The sequence below is a fragment of the Talpa europaea genome (assembly GCF_964194135.1).
Source record: "Talpa europaea genome assembly, chromosome: 8".
Lineage (NCBI taxonomy): Eukaryota > Metazoa > Chordata > Mammalia > Eulipotyphla > Talpidae > Talpa > Talpa europaea.
Window position 1 is genome coordinate 48,024,954 of NC_140075.1, and position 26,747 is coordinate 48,051,700.

Sequence of the window (26,747 nt, forward strand, 5' to 3'; positions counted from 1 at the left end):
CTGAAGCAACCAAATGTGAATTCAATCAGGACTATAACTAATGAGCGATAAAACCAGACTATGTTTGCTTCTAAGAAAATAATGGAAAAGACCAATTAATAAAGAGATGTTGTCAAATACCATGGTAATTTTCATTATAACATTTTATTAGGCACAATATCATATTGATATTTTTTCATTGAGGCTTGCAATAAAATTTCTCCACTAAATACATTCTTCATCCAGATGCCAGGCACTGATGCTATGTACTCTCCCCTCAAATGCTCATGGACTTTAAAGCTAACATGACTGACCTAAGACATTATAGGGATCACACAGATGTTTATGATGCAAAGTTGATTTCAACATTTTGGTCCTCAGAGCAAGTATTATATATATGAAATTGAAATATATTCTAAACTACGTAAAATTTTTACTCTTTGAATAAAGTCTTTCTCAGATTCCAGGTTAGCAGGGGATAGTGTTGACAGAGCTGTGGAAGCAAAATCCTGGTGTGGGATAAGTGACAGGTGGAGACTACCAGTAAAATCTTTTCTAAATGGCCACTGCAGGAAAACATGGAGAGAGGGTCTTGACGGCAGCAGGACCAACTGGAGATGGACCAGGTAAGTCTTTAGGAACTCCCTGGAGAAACCATCCTAGAGGTTGGAGACTCATGCAAAAATTACTCTCAAACTACCCCCTAAAGCCAGTCCTCCTGAGGCAAAGGGATAATCACAGGGATCAAGTCATAGTATAGCAGATTCTTGGACTTTTTAATTTACATATCCCATTTGATGCTGCCTTCTCAGATCCTGTTTGTGTTCCAGGGTTAGCTTATGACTTAAGGCATAAAAATATGCCTCTGTGGAAGAAATTGTTTGGCCAATGTCCCTCCTTAGAAGACAAGTGACAAAATAAAATAACTATAATTCCTAGGTCTAGTGCTTCTTTCCAACTTGAGAAATATTGAGGTTCTCAGACATGGAAATGAGGATAAAGGTGGAAACAATACACAAAACCTTGTTTTCAAATCCTGACCGAGAGACTATTATTGATTTGGTATCTGTCCCCAGGCAGGCTAGCCAACGTGCTAAAATGCAACCCAAGGCAAGCACTTTAATGTCACATTCATATATGTCTCATCCTCAATCTGCCTGACAGATGCCAGGCACACTATGCATGTGTGTCTGTGTGGATACGTAAATGCACATGTGTATGTGTGTCCATGTATATGTACATACATATACATTCATATTTAGATATATAAAAACTCACTTTTTCACTGAACAGTGGCTTATTTCCATTCACTGACTGTTCAGTATTATAGGAATGGAGCTACTCAGCTACAGTCTGTTTCTTAAAGACCAGCTACTCTAAGTCTGTATGTGTGTGTATCACTCACACTATCACAATACAAATTAGACAAAATAGATGCTTAATGGTGCAATTCACTTTACAATGGCACTATTATTATAGCATTACTCTATTTTCATTACTACTGCATATTAGAATCAGCATCTAACATGTTTGAGTGAAGAAATAAAACCACCTAATCACAGTGCCGATTAATTCTGCAAAAGTCATGTAATATATCAAAATTGAAACATTTTCACAGCATCCCAGAAAATCTGGATTCCATTCTTGGTTCACTTCCTCTAGCTTGCTATGCTTCTACCCCTATGTCTCTTTGACCTATCCTAGTCCAATTACAGCCCAAATCAATAAAAGACCCTTAGCAAGTTTAATTGATTCTCAAAGAAAGGATATTACAAACCATCAGCACACCCTCACGTTGTGCAAACATTATTTCTCTGGGCTTACCCAATACCACTGTGGTACCAATAACTACTTTTTCTCATGCTGCTCTCTCATCAGCTCAAATACTGTAACAGCAGAGCAATTTCAAGCAGGTTGTGAGTCTCCGAGAGTATTGCTTGCAAAGTGCATGTAAATTATTAGATTACATTACAAGTGAAAGACTCAGCAGTGGGTCACCATAGTGGAGCATTAATGTAGAGCAAGTTGAATGGAACTCTTGCGGACAAGCTTCTCCAATGTGATTTTCTTTGGCAGAGAGGAAAAAGTGAGTAAAGCGGAAGGGAGGGCAAAGAATGTTGGGTTGCTGAGGAATGAAGCAGGAGAGAGCACCACAGGAAAGTGGGAATGAAGGATCTCCCCAGGCCTCAATGTCTAGAGAAGGCAGCTACAGGGTAGAAAACAGAGGGAAGGAAACAGGCTGACCTGGCACCTCCTCGAGGTTACTTCGAGGGGTGGGGTATAATCCCAGGGAATCCCAATAAGTGGCTGACAGGGTTGAATTTAAGTGATTTGTCCTCAATTGACAAGACCCGGCCCATGACAGCTGAGCTGAGGATCTAGTCCAGGAAAGGGAGGTTTTAGGACACTGATGCCCTGGGACTCCCTGCTTATTTCAGAGCAACTGATTGGAACCAAAAAAAGTTGCAGAGAGCTGAAGATGTGTGAAGATAGAGGAAAGGGAGGCAAGAGGGCCTACTGTTCCTGTCTGTGCCCCATCATCACCACCATCACTGGAGCTACACTCCATACTGCCAGGCATCCTGCCAGGTACCACCCATGCATGCTATCAGGTGTTGCGCTCAGTCAACTAGGAAGTGGCATCATCAGCACCATTGTCAGTTTTTCAGCGACAAAAGCAGCAGACCAAGTGGTTAAAGGACTTACCTAAGGTCCCACAGCTAGCACAGAGCATACCTGGGCCTCTGCCTCACTCCCAGCAGGCTTGTAACAACCGTGCATGCCATCTCCCAACACGTCCAGCCTTGGTCTGAGTTGTTCAAGACTGTAGCAGGCCTGCGCCTGCAATTGAAGAGGACTGGAGGAGCCAAGAGACAGAAATGGGAAAACAGGGGCGGGTGGGTGTGAGCCCAAGGCCCAGCTAGAAGTCTAAGTAAGTAGAAGCTGTGCTTGCAGAGTAGGGAAGTGCAGAGCTGGATCTACTTAAAAAAAAAAAAAAAAATAGCTCTGCAGGGCAAAGTGAGAAAGATTATCTGCACAGTTAATGAGCACCTACTTTTGGCAAGGTACTGTGCAGGGATAAAAGAATAAACCATAGTACTGGTCTTTTGGGGGAGACTAGGCTTCTACCCAAGAAATATCATTATAAGACAGGGTAAGAGGAACCTGACAAAGGAAGGGGTTACATGTTGATTGAATGAGCAAAGCTCATGTGACTGACTCCTGTAAAAGACAGGTGTGGGAACTGCAATGGGGGCCGGGGGGGGGGGGGTTCCCTATCTGCAGCTAAAATGACTGTAGGATTTGAATAGCAAATAGAAAAGAGAGATTTGGACAGAAGAGTGGGGACTGGGGAGGGGAGGGAACAGGAAAAGGTACATATAAAGGATACAAGTTGGATAAAATCCAAGTCTGAGACACAAGTAGAGGAGAACCGTCAGAAGTGTCTGGTCAAAACTAACCTAGGCTATAGCGAGAGATGCCATCACTAGCATGTAAGATCCAAGAAGGCAGGGATGACTCTCCTGTTCATGCTTTATCCCGACAGATTAGCACCAAGTCTGGTACTTAGATGATGCTCAGTAAATATTTGCTGAATGAAAGAATGCCACCCCCATGCTATTACATAGTTCCAAGCAAAGGGGAATCCCAGAATTTACATTCTAAGCCAGTCTAGGCAGATGCATGTCTAAATGTAATAGGATATGAATGAGCACATGCTAAAAGTGGCATAAAAATGTCATAGGATTGCAAAAAAGTCTTTGAATTATTTTCCCTCCCCCACCTCCTCCCTGAAATCATAATGAGTAACACCTGGAATTCAACATCAGTTACTGTGGAATGAATCCCCCCACCACAGGCCATGGCTCCAAGGAAGGCTGCGTGGACCTCATGCCCAGGACAGTGGCCTGTAAATAAATCAGGAAACCGGTTTGGTGGCTCGTGACTTACGCTTTGTCTTTAAATAACAGAGCAAAAAGAACAGCCCATCCCAGGTAAAGCAGAAATATCTTATGTGAAAAGTTTATTTCAAGAGAGTATGTGGGTCTGTGTACATGTGTATGGCTCACAAGATAGTATGTTTTCCTCCCTGTGGGTCATAGTATAAGCTCGACAGACATTGCCTTAAAAGAGCTGAAATTCCAATATTAGGACATTCTTTTTCATATTCCAAGTTGAGTGGCCCTTGTCTTCCTGGCTGAAAGTGACAGTAAAAGGTACAGTTCTTTGGGTCAGTAAATTTGGCCAGTGCTGAAACATCAAGAAATTCTGTGTAACATACTAAATTCAGACTTAGATCCTTCAAAGTATCCCAGTTTCACAACACACAAACAATCTTTTTTGAAAATAATTATGATTTATTTTTTTCTAGTTACAAAATAATACATGCACAATGCAGGGAACTCAGAAAATACAAAAAAAAAAAAAAAGCACAAAGAAAATGAAACTCACAGATAATCCCACCATGCAGAGATGACCACTTTTTCATTTCATCAGTTAGGTATATATGGATCCATGTTAATACACAGACACACAGACACACACACAAACTCTCCCCCCAGGACACATGTTTTTATAAAAATGACGTTCTATGGACACTACTATGAAAGCTATTAATTGATTAAGCAGTCTATCATAAACAAGAAATATTTTTCTACTACAACACGATTTTTACTGGCTTCATAGTATTCCATTCACGGACCTGAGCATTTCTCTTACAGATGGTATTAAATCCTCTGCCTTGAGGAAAGAGGATGCAGCTGAAAGGCATCCCCCCCCCACACACACACTACATATAGTTACAAAAAGCATAACTCCTCTCTAAAGCACTAAGTAAAAGATGCTCAACTCCACATCCTATATTTTGCTTTACAGTAAATCAGCCCATGAGACACCAGCACTGTCCTTATTGTGCTTTAGAATGACTTAGTGACATAGAATTCCCACTATGACCAGCTCATTGGCTAAGTTTTCATTAATAAAAATGCCCAGTGGGGATTGACAATGTTCCACTACTTATGCTGGACTTATACTAGCCTCCAGAGGTTTTCCTGGGGGGTAGGAACTACATTTTACTGGAACTTCTGAGCATCCTGACACAGCACACAAGTGGAAGGAATACAGGTAGGCAAGTAGGAGACCTGTATTCTAGTCACATCCTAGCTACTTACTAGGAATGGGACCTCAGACACATGATTATATCTCGGTGAGCATCAGTTTAAACAGAGAGCTCAGCCAGATGATTCATGAGGACCCTTCTGGATCTCACGGGCGTTAGTCTAATAAAACATGACCAGGGGCAGCGTGGAGAGCGAGGCCGCATAGCTAACACCCTCCACCCCACTCCCCCAAACAACTGATTACAAAGTGAGCTTTTGAGCTTTCAGGAGACAGGTCAGTGCAGCATCAGTTCTCCCTCTGATTCCCTGCAGGGCCTGGAGAAATGTGCAGACCTCATTGATCTTCAACCTCTATCCTTCACAGTGAATTTTGCATCTTCTGGGTTAATGGCCTGGTCTATTGAAAGTGCCTGGGTTCGTTCTTTCTACATAAACATGCTCACCCCAAGTGGGTCATAAATGCCAGAAATGGTAAAATACAACAGTGGCAATTTCACACTTGTCATCAAGTCAAACTAATATGATCACTAAAAGAAGAATCATCTGTGATTATCAAAGTATTTCATTTGCCTTTGCTTTCCCATGCTTCATTACCTGGACAATTGAGAGTTACAGGCAGTTCACCCTCCTAGCTGCCTTGTCCTCTCAGATATATAACGTCTCCGTCACACAAATGTCCCTGGGAAAACAGACTACCTTGTTACCATGCCCTCGTTATCAGCCACTGGCTTTATCATTACACAGTGAAAACGAAAAGCAATGCAGTTTATTTAAGAGTTTATAGACTTGCTAAATATACCCTTCTTTCTTCTGTGATTTGTATGTTGAAAATCCATTAACTTCTACACAGTCACTCCTCCCCGTGACCGGCAGGGATCATATGGGATGCTATGAGCCTCCTTGCTTCTGGAAGGGCAGACTCACATCTGGTTGTCTTTTCTCCGTCTTTGTCCATTTCTTCAGGTTTCTCTAAAACTAATTGGAAGAGTCAATAAACACCCCCGCCAATTCCCTTACCACACTAGGATGCATACCATCCTGCCCTTCAGGCCTGTTCTCGTTTTGTTTTTCCAAGGATTCCCTTACCTGCCTTTGTCAATTGGCATTCTCGACAAGTTCGTCATAACTTCTCAAAGTGTCAACTTTTCCTCTTTTCATTGCCCTTGTTAAAGATAATTTAAAATTAGAAAGTCACATTCCCAGTCATTTCAGAGTCAATGCTAATTTCATTTTCTCTTCCCTCTAGAGATTGCTTGCCTTCATTCACAGCCCCCACTCCCCAGCCCCAAACAGGCATTCTTCATCTCTGTATGTGCTATTCCATTCCCTGTTTTGCCATTCTTATCTTTCCCCCAAAATACTTCACCCAGTGAAACACACTTTAGCTTGTGGTTCGCCTTCCTTCACTCCACTTCTCAGAGAAATGTCTGTGTCTGGAGATTGTAAAGTCACCTTCAGGAAAGAGGCATACAGTTGGCTGTCAATTAATCAGGATAAGACAGAAAAAATTACATCGTGTGCAGCTTTGCTTCTCAGTACATGCATTTACGCTTTGGGGATCAAGAGGATTTCTCCCACATAACCTAAAATTCATATTTATGCCTTTTGTTTGGCTATAACTAATTCTCCACCTAGCAGCACAGTTGTTAATAGGCCGGATTATTTAAAACAGTGATTTCCATACCTCATTATAAATTCAAGTGTTGGTCCTTCATTTTTTCCCCCATTCTGTTTCACCTCTATTCTTTGCAACCTGCCTGTTTATCTTTGGTGACATTCCTTGCTTATAAACTAAGTCAAATGATTTTATACTGTAATTTTCAGTCACGCACCTAGTTTGACATACAGATTTTTAAACCAGTTTATTTTTTCCCATTAAACTCAGACCCAGTGTCACCATTCTTGTCACGTATACAATTCCATCAAGTTTCAGAGTGTCATTTATACACAATTTTATTTCTTCTTACTTCTTTCACACACGCCTACCACTTACGTACAGCAACTTCACTACATTCATATTTCATAAACTTCATCAGTATTCAGCCAAATCCTCCCCCGAAGTAAGCTAGGTATTTTTAACAGAGCGCTGCCTCTTTCACAGGCTCCAGGATCCTAATCTCAGTGGCACCCTTCCTGGCACCCCAGAAAAGTTTCACCTCGTATGGTATGTTCACGGACACAGGAACTTTCTGATTATTTCACTGAACTTTCAGAGTTCAAAATCAAATCTCAAATACCCCAAAACACTGAGAGAGATGACTCCAGGCTGAGAGATTGTACATCCCCTACACCATAATCATCCCTAGGCATGTTCTGAACTTCAGCGAACACAGCACAGGTACAGAAGCTCTGTGGGGTCTCTGCAGTTCGCCAGTGCCTTCCTGTGGGAGGGAAATCTGTGCTCTTGGTGGTGAGTAGGTACTGCAGAGGGATCCTCAGCTGCCGACCAGGGCTGTAGTTCCATGGACAAGACAGTCACCTGGAAACCGTCACTGTCAATGTTCCGGGGGATGTGATGGTGACAGTGTGTAATAACGACATATTAGTTAAGACTATAAACATCTGTTAGGAAAAAAGAAATCTGTTCTTTCACCAACGCCAAGGAATTGTTACCTGTAATTCCTCTTAACAATAGCATGTAAAAGCTGGAGGAAAAAGCGAGGCGTTCTAAACCATGAGCTGTGGCACATGTACTCCTCATCATGCCCCAGTCCCCTCTTCTAAGAATTTCTTTGGACAATCTCCTTGATGTCTTTACTCCAAAAGAAAAAAAATAATAGTAACAGTAGTAATAATAATAATAATAATAATAATAGTTGGGCTGTCAAAAAAGAACACCAAGACTCCCCATCTGAATTTTCAGCACTGTGATATCAAATATATCATAAAATAACTGAAGAATATCACTGAGTCCAGTGGGCCAGCCCTGAGAGGGTCAGCCCCTGAGGGTGGGATCCGAAGGATGCTCTGCAGACTGGTCCAGTGAACAAAGGCCTAAGCTTGGAAAGAGACTACTATTCCTGTGGGGGAAAGCCACAAAGTTTTCTTTGTCACCCTTGAGTTTCCTAATTTCCTGAATTTAGAGTCGTCTACCAAAGGTACCCCTTCCACATATCTTAAGGAAGAGGCAAATAAGCAGGCATTTCTATCTACCATCACAGAAGGGAGAAGTTACACGGTGCTTTGGTAACAGGATGTATAACTTATTTGTACATCTTGAATATCAGAACAAGATTTTACATCCTCTATAACTAGAGAAAGAATTAAGGTTCTTGATTCAGATTAAAATGTTCTTATAAAGTAAAAATCTCAATTAACCGGAATCATCTCATTGAACTGAATCTTCTATTTTGCAACTTAGAGAACAAGGGAGGCAAATAACAAAACATACTAATATCAAGGCTGTAACAAAAAAAGAAAACAATTTCCAAGCTGGGATCAGGACAGATTAAGTCCAACCGCTGACACCATCTTCATTTACAGTTCTACAATGTACAATCAGAATTCATCTTCAGAACAGTGACCCGGTGGCACCATAAAATCCCCAACCCTCAAAGAAAGATTCAATTACATTCTCAATGTTCTGTCTAGAGTAGGAAGGGGGACCAGGACATTTAAAAAATATGCTCAACGAGAAAAAGACAAAATAAAATATTTCTGGTTAACCTAACATTAGCCAGAAAAACCCATTCACCAGTAATGCCTTCGTACTCTTAACAGAAAAAAAAAAAAAAAAAAAAATCATGGTTTACTTTACATAAATCAACAAACACTGATTATCTGGAGAAGTTGTTTCAAGCATTAATTTAAAATGATTCAATTTTATTTTCCTAAACATATAGCTTAGTAAAATGGGTGAAAATTTTAACACTTCTTTTTCTAACCAACACTTCCTGCTATGATATATATACATATACATAACCTTCTTCTAACGGTAGAAAACATCAGAGAAAGAGCAAGACAGACTGCTTCTCAATCCTCAGTAAGGAAGACAATATGAATATTCAGAAAGATAGTCCACATTTTAGGTTAGTGTTCACTTCAGCACCTGAAGGCCTTTCAAAACAGACTCCCTTGCCCTGGAAACACGTATCTCTAATCTGGGATGAATGAGTCAGGAACAGGCGATGTCTACCCCGGATCCATGTACAGTGGCTCACGGAAGACAAAAAAGGTGAGCGGCAGTCTACTTGGCTTTAAGAGAGTCTCATTTTCTCTCTCTCTTTCTCTCTCTCTCTATATATATTATTATTTTGGCTCATGGGGCAGTCACATTACAACTTTCCCCAGACTACTGAAAAGCAGTTATAGATTTTGCTTCCACAGACACAGAAGTATATTTATAAGCTAAGAAGTACAATTCATCAAGTAGATGGGGAAGATACAGGGATGGAGGGAGCCGGGGTGGGGGAGGAGAGCATACTTAAGAGTGACCTATGCTTTTAGAGATGATACCACATGAATAGAAATTTCAGGGAATTCCAATTCAGTCTGTCCTTCCAATATCACACCACAATTTCCTAAAGGCAAAAATGGGAGAAAAGCATGCATTTTAATGCAGAAGAGGCAAGAGTGTAGTTCGAGAGGAAGAGGTCACAGGCTTGTCCCACTGGTATTCCAAAGGTTTGCTTCCACAAGGGATTCAGCTGTCACCAAAAATCCTTGGAATATTTATCTAGAGGTACAAGTATTGCCAAGAAACTTCTCCCACCTCCCTACATTCCACTTAGAAGACTGCTGTGGGAGAAGCAATATATGCTGAGCCCCCACCTCTGCTTCCTTGAAAACACACACTTAAGGGCCTCATCATTAGGGGGCTTCCAAGCAGGCTCCATGTATCAATTCCACAGAGATTTCATTTAAAGCCAAGGGCTCCTTCTAATGCCAGTAGGTTTTGGAAAATTCCAGCAGGTGACTAACATAAAAAGAGTCTGCTTACAAATGTGTTTAGCCACTCAAGATTCAACTTCTAGATTAATAATTCAATTCTTTTTAAGAAATATGGGGGAAGCAACAGAAAAGGTTATCATAACTATCATCAAATGCATTTTCTAAAATTATTCTATTACATTTTTAAAGGGTATAATTATAAACGTTTTTATGAGCAATTTACTGGAAAATTAAAGTCCCTTAGTTTAAAAAATAATTATTCCATCCCTCTGGCAAAGGATTTTATCCCAGCCAGTAGTTCTCTCAAACTACAGGGCATTATTTGTTCGCTTTGAAAAGCAAGCAGAGTCCACGTAAGAAAGGCTGATCTGAGAATCAGTCTCTAGAAAGGGCACTAAATTGCCCGGCAAGAACACCAAGCAGAAAGTGAATCAGGCAAGACTGAAGCAGGAACTAGAGGCAAAGCACTTTCAAAGTCAAAGACGTATGTGGTTCTAGACGTCCTCAGGGCTACAAATAAACTACAGGGCTTGTTAACTGATTTTAAGTCAATCTAAGCTGAGCTTCCAGGGGGTTCGATCTCAACCCAACTGAGCTTTTTTCAGTGTTAATCCCATCTTTCTGGTTTCGATTTTTCCCTTTGGTTGGCCTGCCCTAAAAGCCTTCAACCTTCAGCACTGGTGTTCCAAACTGACTGTGTGGCACCAGCCCTGTGAGGATAACTTTAGTGAAGTAAAATATGTAAGCTTCTGGCATGCATAGAATAACGAGGTTCTGGAAAAGGGTTTTTAACAACAGTTATGTCACAATGTTCATGGCTCCCTGAAGTCCCTGAAAGCCTTGTTAAATTAAAGATTCGCTGTGGTTTTTTTCCGCTTCATTCTTACTTCCCATGTTGCCTCTTGCCTTTCTTTTTTTTCCCTTTCATTGTGCTGTGAAGATGGGACTGAGTGACACCAGACATCATTAATACCACCTAGAAAATGGAACAGTTTCATTAAAACTGCTAACACTCTCTGCCCAGTTTTCAGGCAAAGGGAAGGTTGTCTTTGAGATTATAAAGTCGCACATCTGGTTTTAGAAGCTCTGGCACTAAGGTACTAGCAGGACACAGTCCATTCACACATGCATTCCCAGGAGTATGGAATTCAGCAAGTCTCAAGTCTACCTAAATACTGCCTCATGAGGTCACCTCAATGTCATGAGAATCCAGACCACCATCTCTGGCCACTTCAAAAAACTGGCTATCTGGAAGCTAACCCTGCTGGCTCTCTGGAAAGCACGGCCCAAATCAAAAAGCTCCCCATTTCACCCGATGCCAAGAACTCCACTCAAGTGTCCTTGGGTTTGAAAATGCTAATTATAAGGTGATGATGTTTGCTTTTCCTTTTGAGTTGTGTGCCTTTATACTTTAAGTATTAAAAAGGCATAATCACCCAGTGTGTAGGTTAATTTCTTTCCGATATTGTAATTTATGCAACATTAATACTGGATGCCAGCTCCAATTTTCTTGCTGCTTACACTCTGGGAGCCGACTTGCATATTCTGCCAACTCCATTACATCATCTGAAAACCCAAACATTTCCCATTTTCAAATCACTCATCTACCAGGCATAGTTACACATTCGTTTTCTCCCTAGCTCACACAAAGATTGGTACCCCTGAGGAGCAGATGCTACATCTGAGGTTAAAGTCTGCAAATGCACATAATTTCTGGAAGCTATTACTACTGCTGTGTTAGCTAAAGGATGCCTCCATCTCTGACCTTCCTTTTTCCATTCAGACTGTTATATAACCTAGTGCCTGCGTGCAGGATGTGAGTTGAGTGTTTGGGCCTCACCTCTTCTCCCTCCCCCATTAAAGCTCCAAAGAGATGGAGGGATAGACAAGAGGTTAGTTCAAAGAAGAATGGGTAGGGGGTGACCCTCTAGGGGGGGCAAGGGGATATAGGTCAGCAGGTCAGCTGTGCAAGATGCATCCCAATCCTACTTTGTCCCTTTCCCCCTCTTGCTAAGTCTAGAGGGCTGGTGGGACTGAATGCCCCAGTGGTTATATAATTTGCAAGAACAGCAAGTTACGGATTTGCTAGCTGGTTCTGCAGCCTGCCACCCTGATCTCTTGCAAGAACACCTTCTGGCAAGAATGACACCTGAAGATGCTAATAACACAAGGGAGGAGGGGGTTTTAAAGAAGAGGAGGGTGGCAGCACAAATCAGAAATTAGGAAGGCTTCCTTTATACTATGTGGCCCCCCTTTACACCGCCCCCCCAAAAGCCTCAGAAACACATGAAGGGGATTTTCTCCAGTGTTTCTGATTAACCCTGTTACATAACCCGCTTGCATTCCAAATCCACCGTCTCAGGGTCTAAATATACTCTTTGCAGCCAAAAGCTCTCCACACACAAACTCACCGAGCTGGCGGCAGGTCCCGGCCCCCAATCCTGACACCCTTCCTTTTACTCTCGGCCCTCGCTACCCCCTCCCACTCAAACCGAGGTTCCGCGCGTTCACCCTTCAGAAATCGCCTTTAATTAAATGTTTTTCTCGTGTGTCATCCTGATGGCTTTTACTGTACTCGAATTCCGTGAATGGGAAAGCGCCCGGACAGGGGGTGTGGCTAAGGTGGGGGTGGGGGGTGGGGGATACTGTAAAACAGCCGGCACACGATCAGCCATATTCCTACCAACTACAACATCGAGAAAGGAAGGGAACGGTTCCCGGGACACCCCCTCCCCCTTCACCTGTCCGGGTCCTCCCCCATCGCCGCTAGAAGCCCAGTGGCAAAGGAGGGGGGCGCGCTGGGCCAGAGCCCACGCCCGGACTGGAGATCCTGTCTGTCCCCAGCCCAGGGCTAGCGGGAGCCCATTTCCTCCAGAGTGACAGGCGTGATTTATACATTATTTACAACAGTAATTAAAGTCGTAGCTCCCTCCAGTTCTTTGCAAACTCCAGGCGAATATATGTAATCCCCCATCCCAAGAAAAATCCCACATCGGATTCCGACCCCTGAACGAAAGAGGGAGAGTGAGCTTTCCCTCACACTCCACTTCAGGAAAAAGCAAAGAAGGGGCTACGGGGCTCCCCCAACCTCCTGCCGCCCCCCCCCCAGACCAAACTGAAGCATGAAAAAATCGCCCGGGGAGGGGGGCCGCGGCTCCAGTACCCAACAGCATTCAACTAGCACTGACCGTGCCCAGATTCTTGTGGAAATGCTTGAAACCTCAGAGGGGAACGATTCCCAGGGCAGAAATAAGTTTGGGTGCCTTTCGATCTTTCTTTTTCAGCTTGTTTGCTTTACAGACGCTCACTCCGATTGCGCGTGGAGCGCCCCGCAGGACCGCCGCCCTCCGCGCGCTGGTGCGCACACGCCCCCCGCCAGCCCGGGCGCGGGCTGCGAACCCCGGGTCCTCAAACTTGCACACCTCCCCTCCCCAGCCCGCCAGACAACTTGGCGAGCACCTCCTCGCGCGCCAGCACCGCGCTTCCTCCAGCTCTTCCTCCAAATCCCAAACCCACCGCCGTGCTCCAAAGAAGGTGCCCACGTCGCCCCCAGATCCTGGAGCGCCCCTTTCCCATCCCGGACTTCCCAGGTCGCTCGCTCGCTCCTCCCTCCACCCTCAGCTCCGCCTGGGGCCGAGCACACCTCGCCTGGAGCAGCCCTGGCCGAAACTGTCAAGAGGAGAAAAGGTAAAGGGGGAGGAGGGGAGCCATAAGCAGATCCCCCCCCTCTTCTTAAAAGGACACTGCCGCTTTAAAAGTTTCTTTGCCTGGCCCCCACTCTCCAGGTCTCCGTATTTTGGGGGAGCGCATTGAAATTCGGCTACGCGGTTGGTTTTCCTCCTCTTTTTGCAGAAAAAAATCAAAGCCAGGGGGTGAGCCCGCCGGCTGTCAACCCTCCTGCCGCCTCCCCCGCCCCCCTTTCCTCCCGCAAGCCGAGAACGGGCTGCAAAAGTTTGCAAGATTTCTGGGGGGCGGAGGGGGGAGGGGGAGGGGGTGCTCCGGACTCGGGGAGCCGCGGCGGGCTCGCGCGCGGCCCCGGACCCCGCGCCCCGGGCGCCCGCTCCCGGCCAGCCCCCGCTCCGCGCCCGGGCGCCCGCCGCCCCCTCCTCAGCCCCTCTCCCAGCCTCCTACCTCTGCTGGCGCTGGAATAGCTCTGTCTGCGCACCGGGGCGGGCGGCTCGCTCTTGCGGGCGGATTCCTGGTTCAGCGGGGTCTCCCTGGAGCCGGCGGCCACGTCCGCGCCGCTGCTGCCCGGCTCGCTGGCGGCGGGGTCGGGGGCTGCCGGAGCTGACTCCATGTTTTTTCCCAATGTAGAGATCGCTGGAGATGGCGAGCTCCGAGACTCCCTCTATCTTCTGTTTTCAGAGCAACTCTATGGTACCAAAAAAAAAAAAAAAAAAAAAAGGGAGAAGGAGACGGGGAGAGCAGGAGGGAGAGAGAGCAGGCGGCGGCGGGCGAGCGAGAGCGCGAGGGAGCGCGCGGAGTGTGTCTGGGTGGACGTGTGTGTGCGCCCGAGAGGGGCTGGGAGGCGGGTCTGGCCACAGGCAGCGCTAGCGAGAGCTTCTCCAGCCGGCCCCCACATCCACATTCCCCACCCTCCAGACCCCAGACCGGGAGCCACAGACTGGCTGCCAATTTTGGGAGGTGGGGAAAAGAGCAGAGGAGGAGGGGAGAGCCTCCGAGGGTGCCTCGTCCTCCCCACTTCCCAGCCCAGGGACAGCAATGAAGATCAGCGAGATGGTTCTGTGCCTACTTCTGAGACTCTCAGGAACAGAATTTGTCCCCAACCCACCGCCAACCTGGGAAGAGACGAATCCGATTATCCATTGGGGGAATCATACAAAGGTAGCTCCTGCCAGCACTGCCCTGGACTGAGAAACTAAAAAGGAATTACACCTAGTGGACACCCCCAGGAAGGAAGGGGAGGGGAGGACGTGGCACTGTTGACTTTGGGATGGGACGTCCGGTGGGTTTCCAGTCTTGATTAGATAGCCACATCTGTGTCGAAAACAGATCGTGTTAGTCTAGAATCGCTAGGAAAGCCAGTATCTGATGTGTTTTCAGCTCCTTTGCTCTTTCCTCCTGGAAGGATCCAGAAACCGTTTGGCAGGGCACTTTGCACTGAAGGAAACTTTTGCCTGTTAGGTTGATGGCTCTCTGAGCTGCGTGAAATATGCCATACTGGCTCGATTTCATGTTTGGCTGCTAATTGTCAATTCCCTATGATGCTTTAGCTATTGAATGTTCCATCTCACCCCCCACCAAAAAAAAAAAAAAAAAAACCCAAAACATATATATTGGCAAAGCATTAATAATGTCTGGATGATAAAATTCAGATAATTACCCACCAGTAAAAAGTCACATCATTAAAAGAAAAAAGTCACATCATTGTAGGCATCAGTCTACACCCCTTCTGTTGAAACATGCCCATCACCTAGTAGAAGCTTATTGAAACCCAAGAAAAGTAGGGGGGGATGGCATAGTATTACCTTGACCCCAAACTCCAGTATGAAGGAACAATGTAAGTTAAACGGGCAGCAAACACTCAGATGGTAGTAGCCTGACATTTTTAACACACCCCCACCTTCCTTTCAGAATGCTTACAAATTTTGCAATAAAAAATATTATTACATACCAGAAGGTGGCATAAATATGTGTCTTTAAGGGGTGGAGTGGGGGAGGGAATTGGGGAACATTTTGCTTTTGCTAACTTACTGTTTGGAAAAATGCTTTTTAAAAATAAAGGGAGGGGGCCTCCGTGGTGGCCCAAGAGGTTAAGTCGCAGCACTATGAAGCTATCCACAACCACTGCAGCACAAATTTGATGATGCCTGGCCAGGGAGATCACCCACATGGCACAGAAGACCTCTTCTGTCTTGCCCACTGCTCCCCTCAGCAGTGTATTTCAGTAGATCTGCCTGTTCTGCCCCCCACTCTGTCTCTGGTGAATCCTCTCACTCCCCTCCCCCCATGCCTCTGGCCTGCATCCCAGCTCTTGTAGCTCTTATATGCATAAGTAAATAAATCTTAAAAAAAAATAATAAGGTCTGTGTGTTAATCAGCAGAACCTGTGATCCACTCTTCTGGTTGATGCAAATAAATGTGAATGGTTCTGATACCTTAATGCAGGCTCTGCAAGTATCACTGTCTCTGGCTTTCCCCTCTCTGTTGGCATCTACAGACAATGCCATGATTGTCTCCTTCATCCCAAATCAGATATGTGGGTTTTCCTATACATCAAAGCACAGGTTTCCAGAGCAGCCTTCACACCATTTACAAGTAGTTAGTTAGCCTGTTAACAATACTATTAATACAATTGACCTAGCTAGTCACACTTGACTTTTCTAAGAAAACTAATATATCACAGTGCAGAGTTTAATAAACAGATTCCTCTGGGCAAGAGAGTATCTTAAAATACACCCACTGTCCCATATTTGTTTTTGAATATTAAAAAAAAAACATTTCATATGAAATTTCACCAGTAATTCTACTTGGGATGCAAATGGATTAAGAAATACCCTGACTCCTTTTAAGGTATTAGCAGTAACTTGTTAACATGTTTTAGGTAAGTCTATTCCTCTGGCCTTTCAATTGGTTCCTTTGCTTTTCTCCTTTGACTAAGGAGCAAACTGGTTATTTGTTCACCCTGTTAAGACCTTCCTGAAAATGGCCCTGATGACCTTAGTCAATTAAGATAGAGTCTGTATTACCTTTAGCAATAGATTCCAGCTCCAAAAAGCCATTTCTCCTAACTCTCTAAAACAATTACTGCTTCTGCAATTTAAAACAATTGGGAACTCAAGTGCTTTCCCCAAGGGAAAAATAAAAGTGAGTTAGATACATTCCTTGACTGTCAATCATTGTTACTAAAGTGTAAATTACCTGGATTGAGGAAGCATTTGAAAGCTAAAAAGCACAATGATTAGGTTTATATTTCTTTACTTCCCTCATGCCCCTTCCATGATTACTAATTAAGATTTTCCAATTTTCCAAATATTTGGAAAGATGGGAGCCTTCCTTGACTGTGCATTGACAAAGGCAATAATAGTGTTCGCTTAAATATGGTTATTTTACTTTGCACTACTGAGTTCTCTGACAGAAAATGGCTTAGAAAACCTTGCTCTGTAGAAGGATTAACCTAAATACAGTTTTCATCACTCCTGGGTCCTTCCCCAAACTCACCAGGACTCTTCCTACCTCCTTACCTGTCCCAGGCTCCCCTTTTCATCACTCCTGGGTCCTTCCCCAAACTCACCAGGACTCTTCCTACCTCCTTACCTGTCCCAGGCTCCCCTTTGCTGATAACACTTTTTTTTTTTTACTCCAAGGCACTCACCAGGAACCTCAGAGTTAGCTTTGACTTCTTTCTCTCACTCTGACCCTTACCTCTCCACTTCCTAACATACTTGCCTGCCAAGTGCTGTAAAATCTACCTCTGTGACATCTGCCCTCCTTTCTGTGGTCCCCACTCCAGATCCTGACTGTACTGCTTGCCAAAACCATTGACTGTAACCTTCCAAATAACTGGTCTTCTGTCCTAGAACCATTCTAATCCATCGCAGATAGCACTGCCAAGTTAATTACCCTGAACTACATACAGCTCTCATTTCCCACCAAGTCACCCCCCTGCTTACAAGACTTTAATGGCTCCCCATTGCCTATCCAATTAACTACTAACTAGTCAACAAGGTATTCAAAGCTCTACCTCACTTGTCACGGCTCTCCTGTACCAGAGTTGGCAAATCCATCTCATCTCATGAGTCAACTCTTGAGGTTGCCTGGACAGGTGTGGGCTGTGATTGACTAATTCTGTCTCCCCTGGGTGGAGGCTTGGAAGTATGACACTCAAACCAGGAATTTGCCAAACTCCCTTCCATCCTTACATAATCCCTGAAATCCATGTGTAATCCTCAAACCATCCCACGTGCTGCTTCCAACTCCTGTTTGGAGAAGTGCAGCACACAGTTGTCTATGCCCCTTTTCCCAAAACACCCTTTCTGCCTTCTCTGTTTTTTGAAACCCTACCTTTCTTTCAAGATCCATCCTAAAAGACAATTCCTTTGTGCAGACTCCCCTGACTTACTCCAAAACAAATATTTAAACTGCTTTAGTACTTTGCACTCCTTTTAAGACACTTGCTATACTCTACCTACTTGGCTATGGTTGAACATTTGCCTTACCCTCCCTGGGGGAAAAAACGAGTAGCACCGAGTAGGTATTTATTAGAATTAGTGGAGTTGGAGAATGGAAATGATAAACCAATCAGGAGGTAGCATGTCCACACAGTGATTCCATTATACCACAAGAATGAAAACCTAAGCATTTCAACTTTCAATCATTTGAAATAAGCCTTTCCTTCCAGGATAAAAGATTAGTTGACATGTATGGGCTGTTAAAATTTATATATGCAAAAAAAAAGTTGACAGTTATTTTCTTTGCATTTCTTGGAGATGGAGAGAAGGAAAATTATGGAAATATATAGTAGAATTTCCTTGGGAGAGGGGAGCTTTCTACAACATGCCTAAGAACAAAGAAGACAGAAAATTAAAATCGAGTGCCCAGACACGTTTCCTTTCTTTCAAAGAAGCGTCAAGAAGCTAAAGCTGGACTACATGCAGAAAAGAGAGGAAACGCAAATGAAAATGTAGCACTGCTCTTGGGCATGGGGGTGGGCGTGGAGGAGCTCCCTTTGTGGTAAGAATCATAGCCACCTTAGCTCAACCAGGAAAGTCCAGGTTAACAGCAACATTCTTAAAGTCAGAGAAGGAATGCAGTTAAGTCTCCAGTTGTCCTGGGTGGAAACAGAACTTGACAAACACTAAGAAATAAAGAGGAAGATTAAAGTGCGCAGACTTCCTAAATGATTCACTCCATCCCTCTTCACAGTTTATAGACAAGGAAACTAAAATGCAGACAAATGGCTTGCTCAAAATCACCTAATTAATCTGTGGCAATATGTGGGAGCTTCAGCCTGACTGAATTCGAGACCCAGCTCCGCCACCTCCTAGGAGTGTAGCAGAGGGGAATCATTTCTATGTCTAGAGATGACAGTTGTTACGAGGCTTAGATTAGATGACCCTTATAAAATGCTTGTGACTCGAAATTTTGCCACTATATTTATGTACATTATAGGACTCAATAAAAATACTGTATAAAATTGCATGAATTAATACAGTTGCCACTACATATGGCTATGGAGTACTTGAAATGTGGCTAATCCAAATTGAAATATGTGATAAATGTTAACATTCACATTAGATTTTAAAGACAGTGCAAAAAGAGGTAAAATGTCTTCATAATAATTTTATGTTTATTGTATTTTAAAATGACAATGGTTTAGGTATATTGAGTTAAATGAAAAACATTATTAAAATTAATTTCATCTCCTTTAATTTTTTAAAATCTAGAAAATATGAAATGACTACATGTTTTACATTATACACCCATGGGACAGTGCTGGTATGGAAAGTATCTGGCAAAGAGTAGGTAATGATTGAATTACAATAATTGCTAGGGGTCAGTTGTGGAGGGCACACTGGGTCAAGAATTAACATTACTTCTTGTCATTTTACAACATCATAATTGCACACCTGCTCTTTGCAGTACCCTTTGCAGGGTACTAAGGAAAACAAAGACAAAGCTAGTGTATCTCATGGAAAAGGTAAAGCATGTATACGAACAGTAAGTGGCATTCAGTGATGATGCTTAAACTACTGAAGAGACATCTTCATCAGGGCATGGGTTGGAAGGCAGTGGGCGTCATGAAGAAAGATGCAAGTACCAAGGACCTTAAGGATCCTAAGAAACAAGTCTCCCACAGACCTGTGTTTCAATGTGGAACACCTGAGCTTCACCTGGGGGAAAGAGAAGTGACAAGGCATTGGCATCTGTGTCCCTCACAGAGCTTTTGTGATCCCACTGTATTTGAGCTCACCAATCTCTGACTAGCTCTGAAAAACACAAGGGTAAAGAGGGCTAGACTGAAGTCCTTTTAGCCCTGATCTCATTATTCACTGATGCACTTTGGTGCCAGGTACTGCATCTAAGACACAATAAATGCAGTATTTGTCAACTAAATAAGTGAATGAATGAGGTGTGTGTGTGTTTTTTTTTAAAGGAAACTGTGAACACATCAAACAAATAAAGGAGTACAAATAATTGAGTACCTACTAGATTCAAGATACTTTCTCTTGACTCGGTGATAACAGATTAGGCTACTTTACTTTGCCATGAAACTACTTATATCCCTAAGTTTCATCTTCCCATCTATAAAATGGACATGATGATCTTTTAAATTTTTCAGCCACTAACAGCAGAGTATAGTTGGCCTTCAGAATGAAAGTGACTTGGAAATTCTCAAGTAATCACTCCAAGAATCATATTGTGTTATCAAATGTGGTTGCCACCAGCCACATGTGACTATTGAACGCTCTGAATGTGGCTAGTGTATTTGAGGAAGTGATTTTGCCTCTTTTTAAGTAGACTATTTTTAAGAGCAATTTTAGGTTCAGCAAAACTTAGCAGAAATTACTGAAACTTCCCAAATTCTTCCTGTCTACACTCATGTACAGCCTCCCCTACTATACCATCCCCCACCAAAGTGGTACCTTTGTCATACTTGATGAATTTACACTGACACATTATAATAACCTAAGACCATAGTTTACCTTAGGAGTCACTCTTGGTGGGATACATTCAATAGGATTTAACAGATGTATAATGACTTGTATCTACCACTATGGTATCATACAGAATAGTTTTACTGTCCTAAAAATTCTCTGTGCTCTAACTTTTGTCCCTCCTTCTGCCACCCTCTACCTCCTGGCAACTGCTGATCTTTTTATCATTTCCATAGTTTTGCCTTTTCCAGAATGTCACATAGTTTGGATCAGCCAGTATCCCACATAGTCTTTTCGGATTGGCTTCTTTCACTTAATATGTCTTTAAAGTTCCCTCTTGCTTTTTCATGGCTTGATTTATTTTTAGCACTAAATAAAATTTCATTGTGTGGAGGTACCACAGTTTATCCATTCACCGACTGAAGAATATCTTCGTGGTGCTTCCAAATTTTGCCAATTATGAATACATATTGCCAACTATAAATATCCATATGCGGGGCCTCCCTGGTGGCGTAGGTGGTTGAGTGCAGTGCTGTAAAGCTGTCTGAAGCCTCTGCAGTGATGGTGCGATCCCCACTTGCCACGGGGCAACCCACATGGCGAGCAGACCTCTCTTGTCTCACCTGCTGCTCCCCTCAGCAACGTGTTTTGTTCCCCACCCTGTCTCTGGTGAATCCTCTCACCCACCTGCACATCCAGCCTGTACCCCAGTTCTTGTATAAACAAATCTTTAAAAAATAAATCCATCTGCTAGTTTTTGTAGAGATACATTTCCAATGCCTTTGTGTAAACATCAAGGAAGATCACAAAATAAGAATACTAGGCTCAGTTTCTTACACAAGAAACAACCAAATTGTCTTCCAAAGTGGCTCTACCATTTCATAGTCTCACCAGTGAGAGATCTTGTAGCTCCACATTCTCACCAGCATTTGGTGGTGTTGGTTTTGGTGTTCTGGATTTTAATAGGCATGTTGTTTTAATTTGCATTTCCCTAAGGTCTATAATATTATAAAGATATGTTTAATTGCCATTTATATATCTTCTTTGGTGAACTGTCTGTTAAGGTCTCTGGCCATTTTTTAATAGTGCGATTTTCTTATTGTTGAGTTTTAAGGAAACTTTGTAGTGTTTGGATAAACTCTTTTATCAGATGTGCCTTTTGAAATATTTTCTCCCAGTTTGTGGCTTGACTTCTCATTCTCTTGAGATTGTCAGAACAGAAATGTTTAATTTTAATGAAGTCCAACTTAGTAATTCCTTCTTTCATGGACTGTGTTTATGTGTGATATTTTATCTAAAATGTCACTACCAGGGCCTCCCTGATTGTGCAGGGGTTAAAGTCTCAGCACTATAAAGCTATCTCTAGTCACTGCAGCATGAGTTTAATCCCCAGCCAGGGAGCTAACCCACATGGTGCAGCTGACCTCTCCTAACTTGCCCACTGCTCCCCTCAGCAGTGTATTTCAGTAGATCCACCTGTTCCACCCACTTTATCTCTGGTGAATCCTCTACCAGTTCTTGTATACATAAATAAAAACAAGTATTTTTTAAAGAATTTTAAAATAAAATGTCACTGCCATGACATTTTCTTCTATGTTATTTTCTAGGAGTTTTATATTTTTGCACTATACATTTTGTTACATGATCATTTTGAGTTAATTTTGGTGCAAGATATAAGGTCTGTCTACTTTCATTTTTTAGCAGGTAAATATCCAATCATTCTAGCACCATTTGCTGAAAAATAATATTTTCTTCATTGTGTTGCTTTTGCTCCTTTGTTAAAGATCAGTTGACTAAATTAGGTGGGCCCATTTCTGGGTTCTTTATCTGTTCCATTGGTCTATTTGTCTGTTGTTTACCAATATTACACTGTCTTGATTACTGTAGCTTGGAACTGAAATTTTCATTTTATTTAACTTTATTTTATTTAACTTTAATCAACTTAAATTTAAGTAGTCATATCCCATTAGTGGTCATTTTATTGAACAATGCAGGCTTTCAAGTTTTTCTTCTGAACTTCTAAATCACCCCTACACAAATATTTGTTCATAGACTTCATTTTTTAAAAAAAAAAAATATGTATTTATTTATACAAGCACTGGGTAGAGTCAGAAGCGTGGGAGGATGAGCGAATTCACCAGAGCCAGAGTGGGGAGCAGAGCAGGCAGAAGGACCAAAGTACACTGTTGAGGGGAGCAGCGGGCGGCAGGAGAGGTTTGCGCGCCATGCAGGACCCTCCTCTGGTGGCCAGGGAGCAGCCGGGGATCAAATCAGCACTGCAAAAGGCCACGGGCAGCTTCACAACCCAGCACTCAACCGCTGCGCCACTGGGGAGGTCCTGTTCATAGACTTTAGATTCTATGTTTTACACCTGTTGTGGAAAGTTGCCATGGGGGAATATAAAATAAATAAGGCAGATTTTACATCCTTTATGAGGAACCAAAAGTCTATTCAAGTTCAAGTTCATTGGCACCTGAACTTGAAGATATAAAGTACTGAGTGCCACAGGACAGGTTTAGGTAAAAGGTTAAGACTTCCAAAAGAGGCAGTGTTCCTGTTGAAGAAACCAAGGAAAGCTTCTCTGAGTTGCTTTTCCCACACTCAAGATACAAATTTGGACTAAAGATACAAATTTGGGAAGTGGTTATGGGAATAGATGAGCTTTTTGCGAAAAGAACTGACTTCATTTGTATTCTCCAGGTGCACCTAAACTTAATGTTGCACACAGACATTTTTCCTCTTAAGGAAAACCCTGTGCAAGGTTATGTCCCAGATAGAATATATCTTACACATACATGCTTTCACCCTAGTTCAGTGGTTCTCAAAGTGTGGTTCCCAGACCAGTAACTTTAGCAGCACCTGGGTATTGGCTCCAGATTCCCTGTCTCACCCCAGGTTTACTGAGTCATAAACTCCAGAGGTGGGGTCCAGTAATCAGGGACCTGTGATTCTGATGCATGCTCAAGTTTGAGAACCATGGTCCCAAATTCAAGACCACCTGATTTATAAATGCACATATATGAACAACTGTGAATGCTAAAAGAGAGCTCTTAGGAGAGTTAAGATCCAGGCCTCTGTAAGTCTGATTGTGCCTGTGACTCTGGCCCAAGAACAGATTTCCCTGCACCAAATCAGGGGGCTGACCATCACTAATACTAGGCATATCTCATTATTTTGGTGATAGATACATACAGAGGAATTTTTTCTGTTCTTCTACAAAAAAACTCTGAAAGAGCTTAAATTTAAATTTTTTTAAAAAAGAAAAAGTAAAGGCAAAAAAAAAAAAAAAAAGCTGTCAAGCTAGCCTGGGGCACTGATGATTCAGAATGCCAGTTCTGCCCTGGTGAAGATAGATATTTAGATGGAAGGTCTGTGTGAAACTGAGTAAGAAATCAGCAGGAAATATTTTCTGCTTAACAGATCAGAAGGGTGACAAAGACAGTAGCACTGCTCCAAAAAGCTACATCATAGTAGATATTATGGGTCAAACTTTCCTTTAGAAAGAGTTCTGAGTTGTCCCTATCACTCATGTTAGAAGAAATGCAATTAGCCCAAAAATGTAGTTTGTCATCTCACTAAATAATGCTTTTCTTTCTATTTTAAGTATGTCAGTGTCTATTATACAACAATGCTGAACAACAAACCATCCCCAAACTCAGTGGCTTATAGCAATAAGCATTTTTTCCCCTCATTTTTATGTCTGAGGGCAGTCTAGGTTTCAGCAGGACTTGGCTCCAGGTGACTGACTGGGTTCAGATCTGCTCTGTATGTCCGTTCTTGTGACAGTGGTCAACTAAAGCTGCTCAGCTCAGGGCCAAATGCAAGCACACAAGCTCATCCATCAAGCACAAGACAAGCTTTTATATGTATCACTCTGGGTAGCAACTCATTAGCTTAAGGAAATCACAATGGCCAACTCCAAAGTCGAGGGGTAGGGAAGCACCTCTGCCCAACAAGATGTTAGGACCAGGGTATGAACAAGTGGTGATGCTAAAGGAGTGTGAACAATGGTGATGAAGAATTCAGCCATCAGGGATGGTTTCTGTCTAGATCAGAGATTCTCAAGCTTGGTTATACAATGTAACCACCTGAGGAGTTATAAAAAGGCATTTACTCCTGGGTTTTTACCCCAGAGATTCTGATTTCATTGGTTTGGGGTGCAGTCCAGGCTGGGAATGGTTAATCTCCCCAGGTGAGCAGCCAAATATGAAAATCACTAGTGTTAAACCAAAAGTATTGATTAAGCCAAGGAGTTTTGTTTTTTTTTAATTTATTTTATTTTTATACAAGAACTGGGGTACAGGCCAGATGCACAGGAGGGTGAGCGGATTCACCAGAGATAGAGCAGGGAACTGAACAGGCAGACTGATGAAATACACTGCTGAGGGGAGCAGCAGGCAGGACAGGAGAGGTCTGCTCGCCATGTGGGTTACTCTGAGGCTGGCGGGGATGGAACCAGCACTGCAGAGGCTGCAGACAGCATCACAGTGCTGTGCTCAACTGCATGCACCACCCAGGGAGGCCCAAGCCAAGGAGATTTTGACCACTGCTTTGGGGAGGTTCCTTTCCTATTTATTTTGGGAACTCCCTATCTATTAAGACCTTTTCCAGTTAAAGCACATTACTGTGTCAGATGCAATCTCAGTTCCCTCCAGTGAGCAGCCTCAGGTCATATTCATAAAAGGTTTCATCAGAGATTTTTCTCAGTGTTGCATTTTAATGAATTGATGGTGATTCTGTTACTTATATATCGTTAAAGTGAAAACAGTGGAGTGGGTGTTAATTGCTAAACCTCTACATTGCTGGAGAACCTTTGTTTGGAAGATCTGAATCTTGCTGTGTCAGATTCCATCATCTGAAGGCAAAGGACACTTGTGTAGATAACGTACCATTTATTTGTATCTTTTCTGCATGTATGTGCACTGAGGAAGATTTCCTTTAATGGGGGGAGGGTGCCTCCTGGCATTCAATGTTCTATAAATACATAGAAGTTATAAATATATTTATAACTGTTCTTATAAAGATGTGTTCTAAGGGCTTTGTTTTCTGCAATGCATTTTGGAAAAGGGATACCTGAGGCTAATTAAAATCAACAGACTCAGTCTGTTGTAAACCATGCATATTCCCAGCAGAGTTTTTGTCACTAGGGTCACTTTGTATTTTAGTCTTAAATTTTGCTTATCATTTATTCCATCACTGATTTTATTCCACAGGTTTCATTTTGGGATCTCTCTAAACCTCTTTATGATGCTGTCAAAAAAATATTGCATCATACCCACCCCCACCTTCTGACATTTTTTTCCCTGTGTGTAAGAAAGATAATCTTTCCATGACCAACCATGTTTTAGAAAATCATTCATATCTTTCAGGGATTGTCTAGATAGAGTGATCAAGTAAGACATTTGCCCACAATTTCCCAATATGTTGTCTGGCTCATAGAAGAGCTCAGTTGTTGGGAAAAGAAAAAAAGCATCGGTTTGCACATTATTTTCTTCCTCAATTGTTTGTTGGCTGTCCGGATACTTGAGATTTTTGAATAACCAATCAAATTATTATTTTTTGGATGAAATACCATAATGCTAAGGCTAATTATCCATGCACATACAGAATTGGGGGGGGAGGGCAGTGCTGTCTAGGACAATAAAAATGTTGAAGAAGTAAAAGATACAACTGCCTGTAGATGAGTCACGGGGAACATATTGGATGCATTTATCAGAGTAGGAAGCACTATAGAGTCAATAACATTTCAGTTTGACACTTACTTCACATCCAAAAGCTAGATCCACAAATATTTTCTTCCTGGGGACATGTTGTCATAATAAAGAAAATAAAGCCTTTAGGTCTACACAGTCATTACCCTTTGTATCTGTTCTATGATGACATGACTACAACTGGTGCATCATCATGAACTAACCACTGTTTCATTGCAGGGGGCCAAAGGTAGGAGTCTTAGACCAAAAAGCTGTGTGAACTTGGAGAAGTTGCTAAACATCTCTGAGCTTCAATTTTCTCATGTGATGAACTAGATGACTCCCAAGATCCCTCTGCACTTCCGTTGCCTAGAACACTTGGTTCTTACAAAAGATACCATGTTAGAGGTAGCTGTGTTATGGAAAAAATGGATAAAAGCAGATGTTTC

General features: G+C 42.7%; 1 protein-coding gene across 3 annotated transcripts in view; it reads right to left on the bottom strand.

Annotated features, from left to right (window-relative positions):
- Positions 1-14,845, bottom strand: part of RORA (RAR related orphan receptor A) — a gene marked incomplete at its 3' end in the record, with an annotated part of 693,863 nt that extends 679,018 nt beyond the window's left edge. For 2 of the 3 annotated variants that reach the window (XM_084241126.1, XM_084241125.1), the window contains exon 1: positions 14,121-14,845. In XM_084241126.1, coding sequence (XP_084097252.1) covers positions 14,121-14,286 — 166 coding nt within the window. In that variant the 5' untranslated portion in view covers positions 14,287-14,845. Of the gene's footprint in view, positions 1-14,030 lie in introns of all 3 variants that reach the window. The other variant, XM_084241124.1, reaches the window with a different exon arrangement.
- Positions 14,846-26,747: the final 11,902 nt, after the last annotated feature.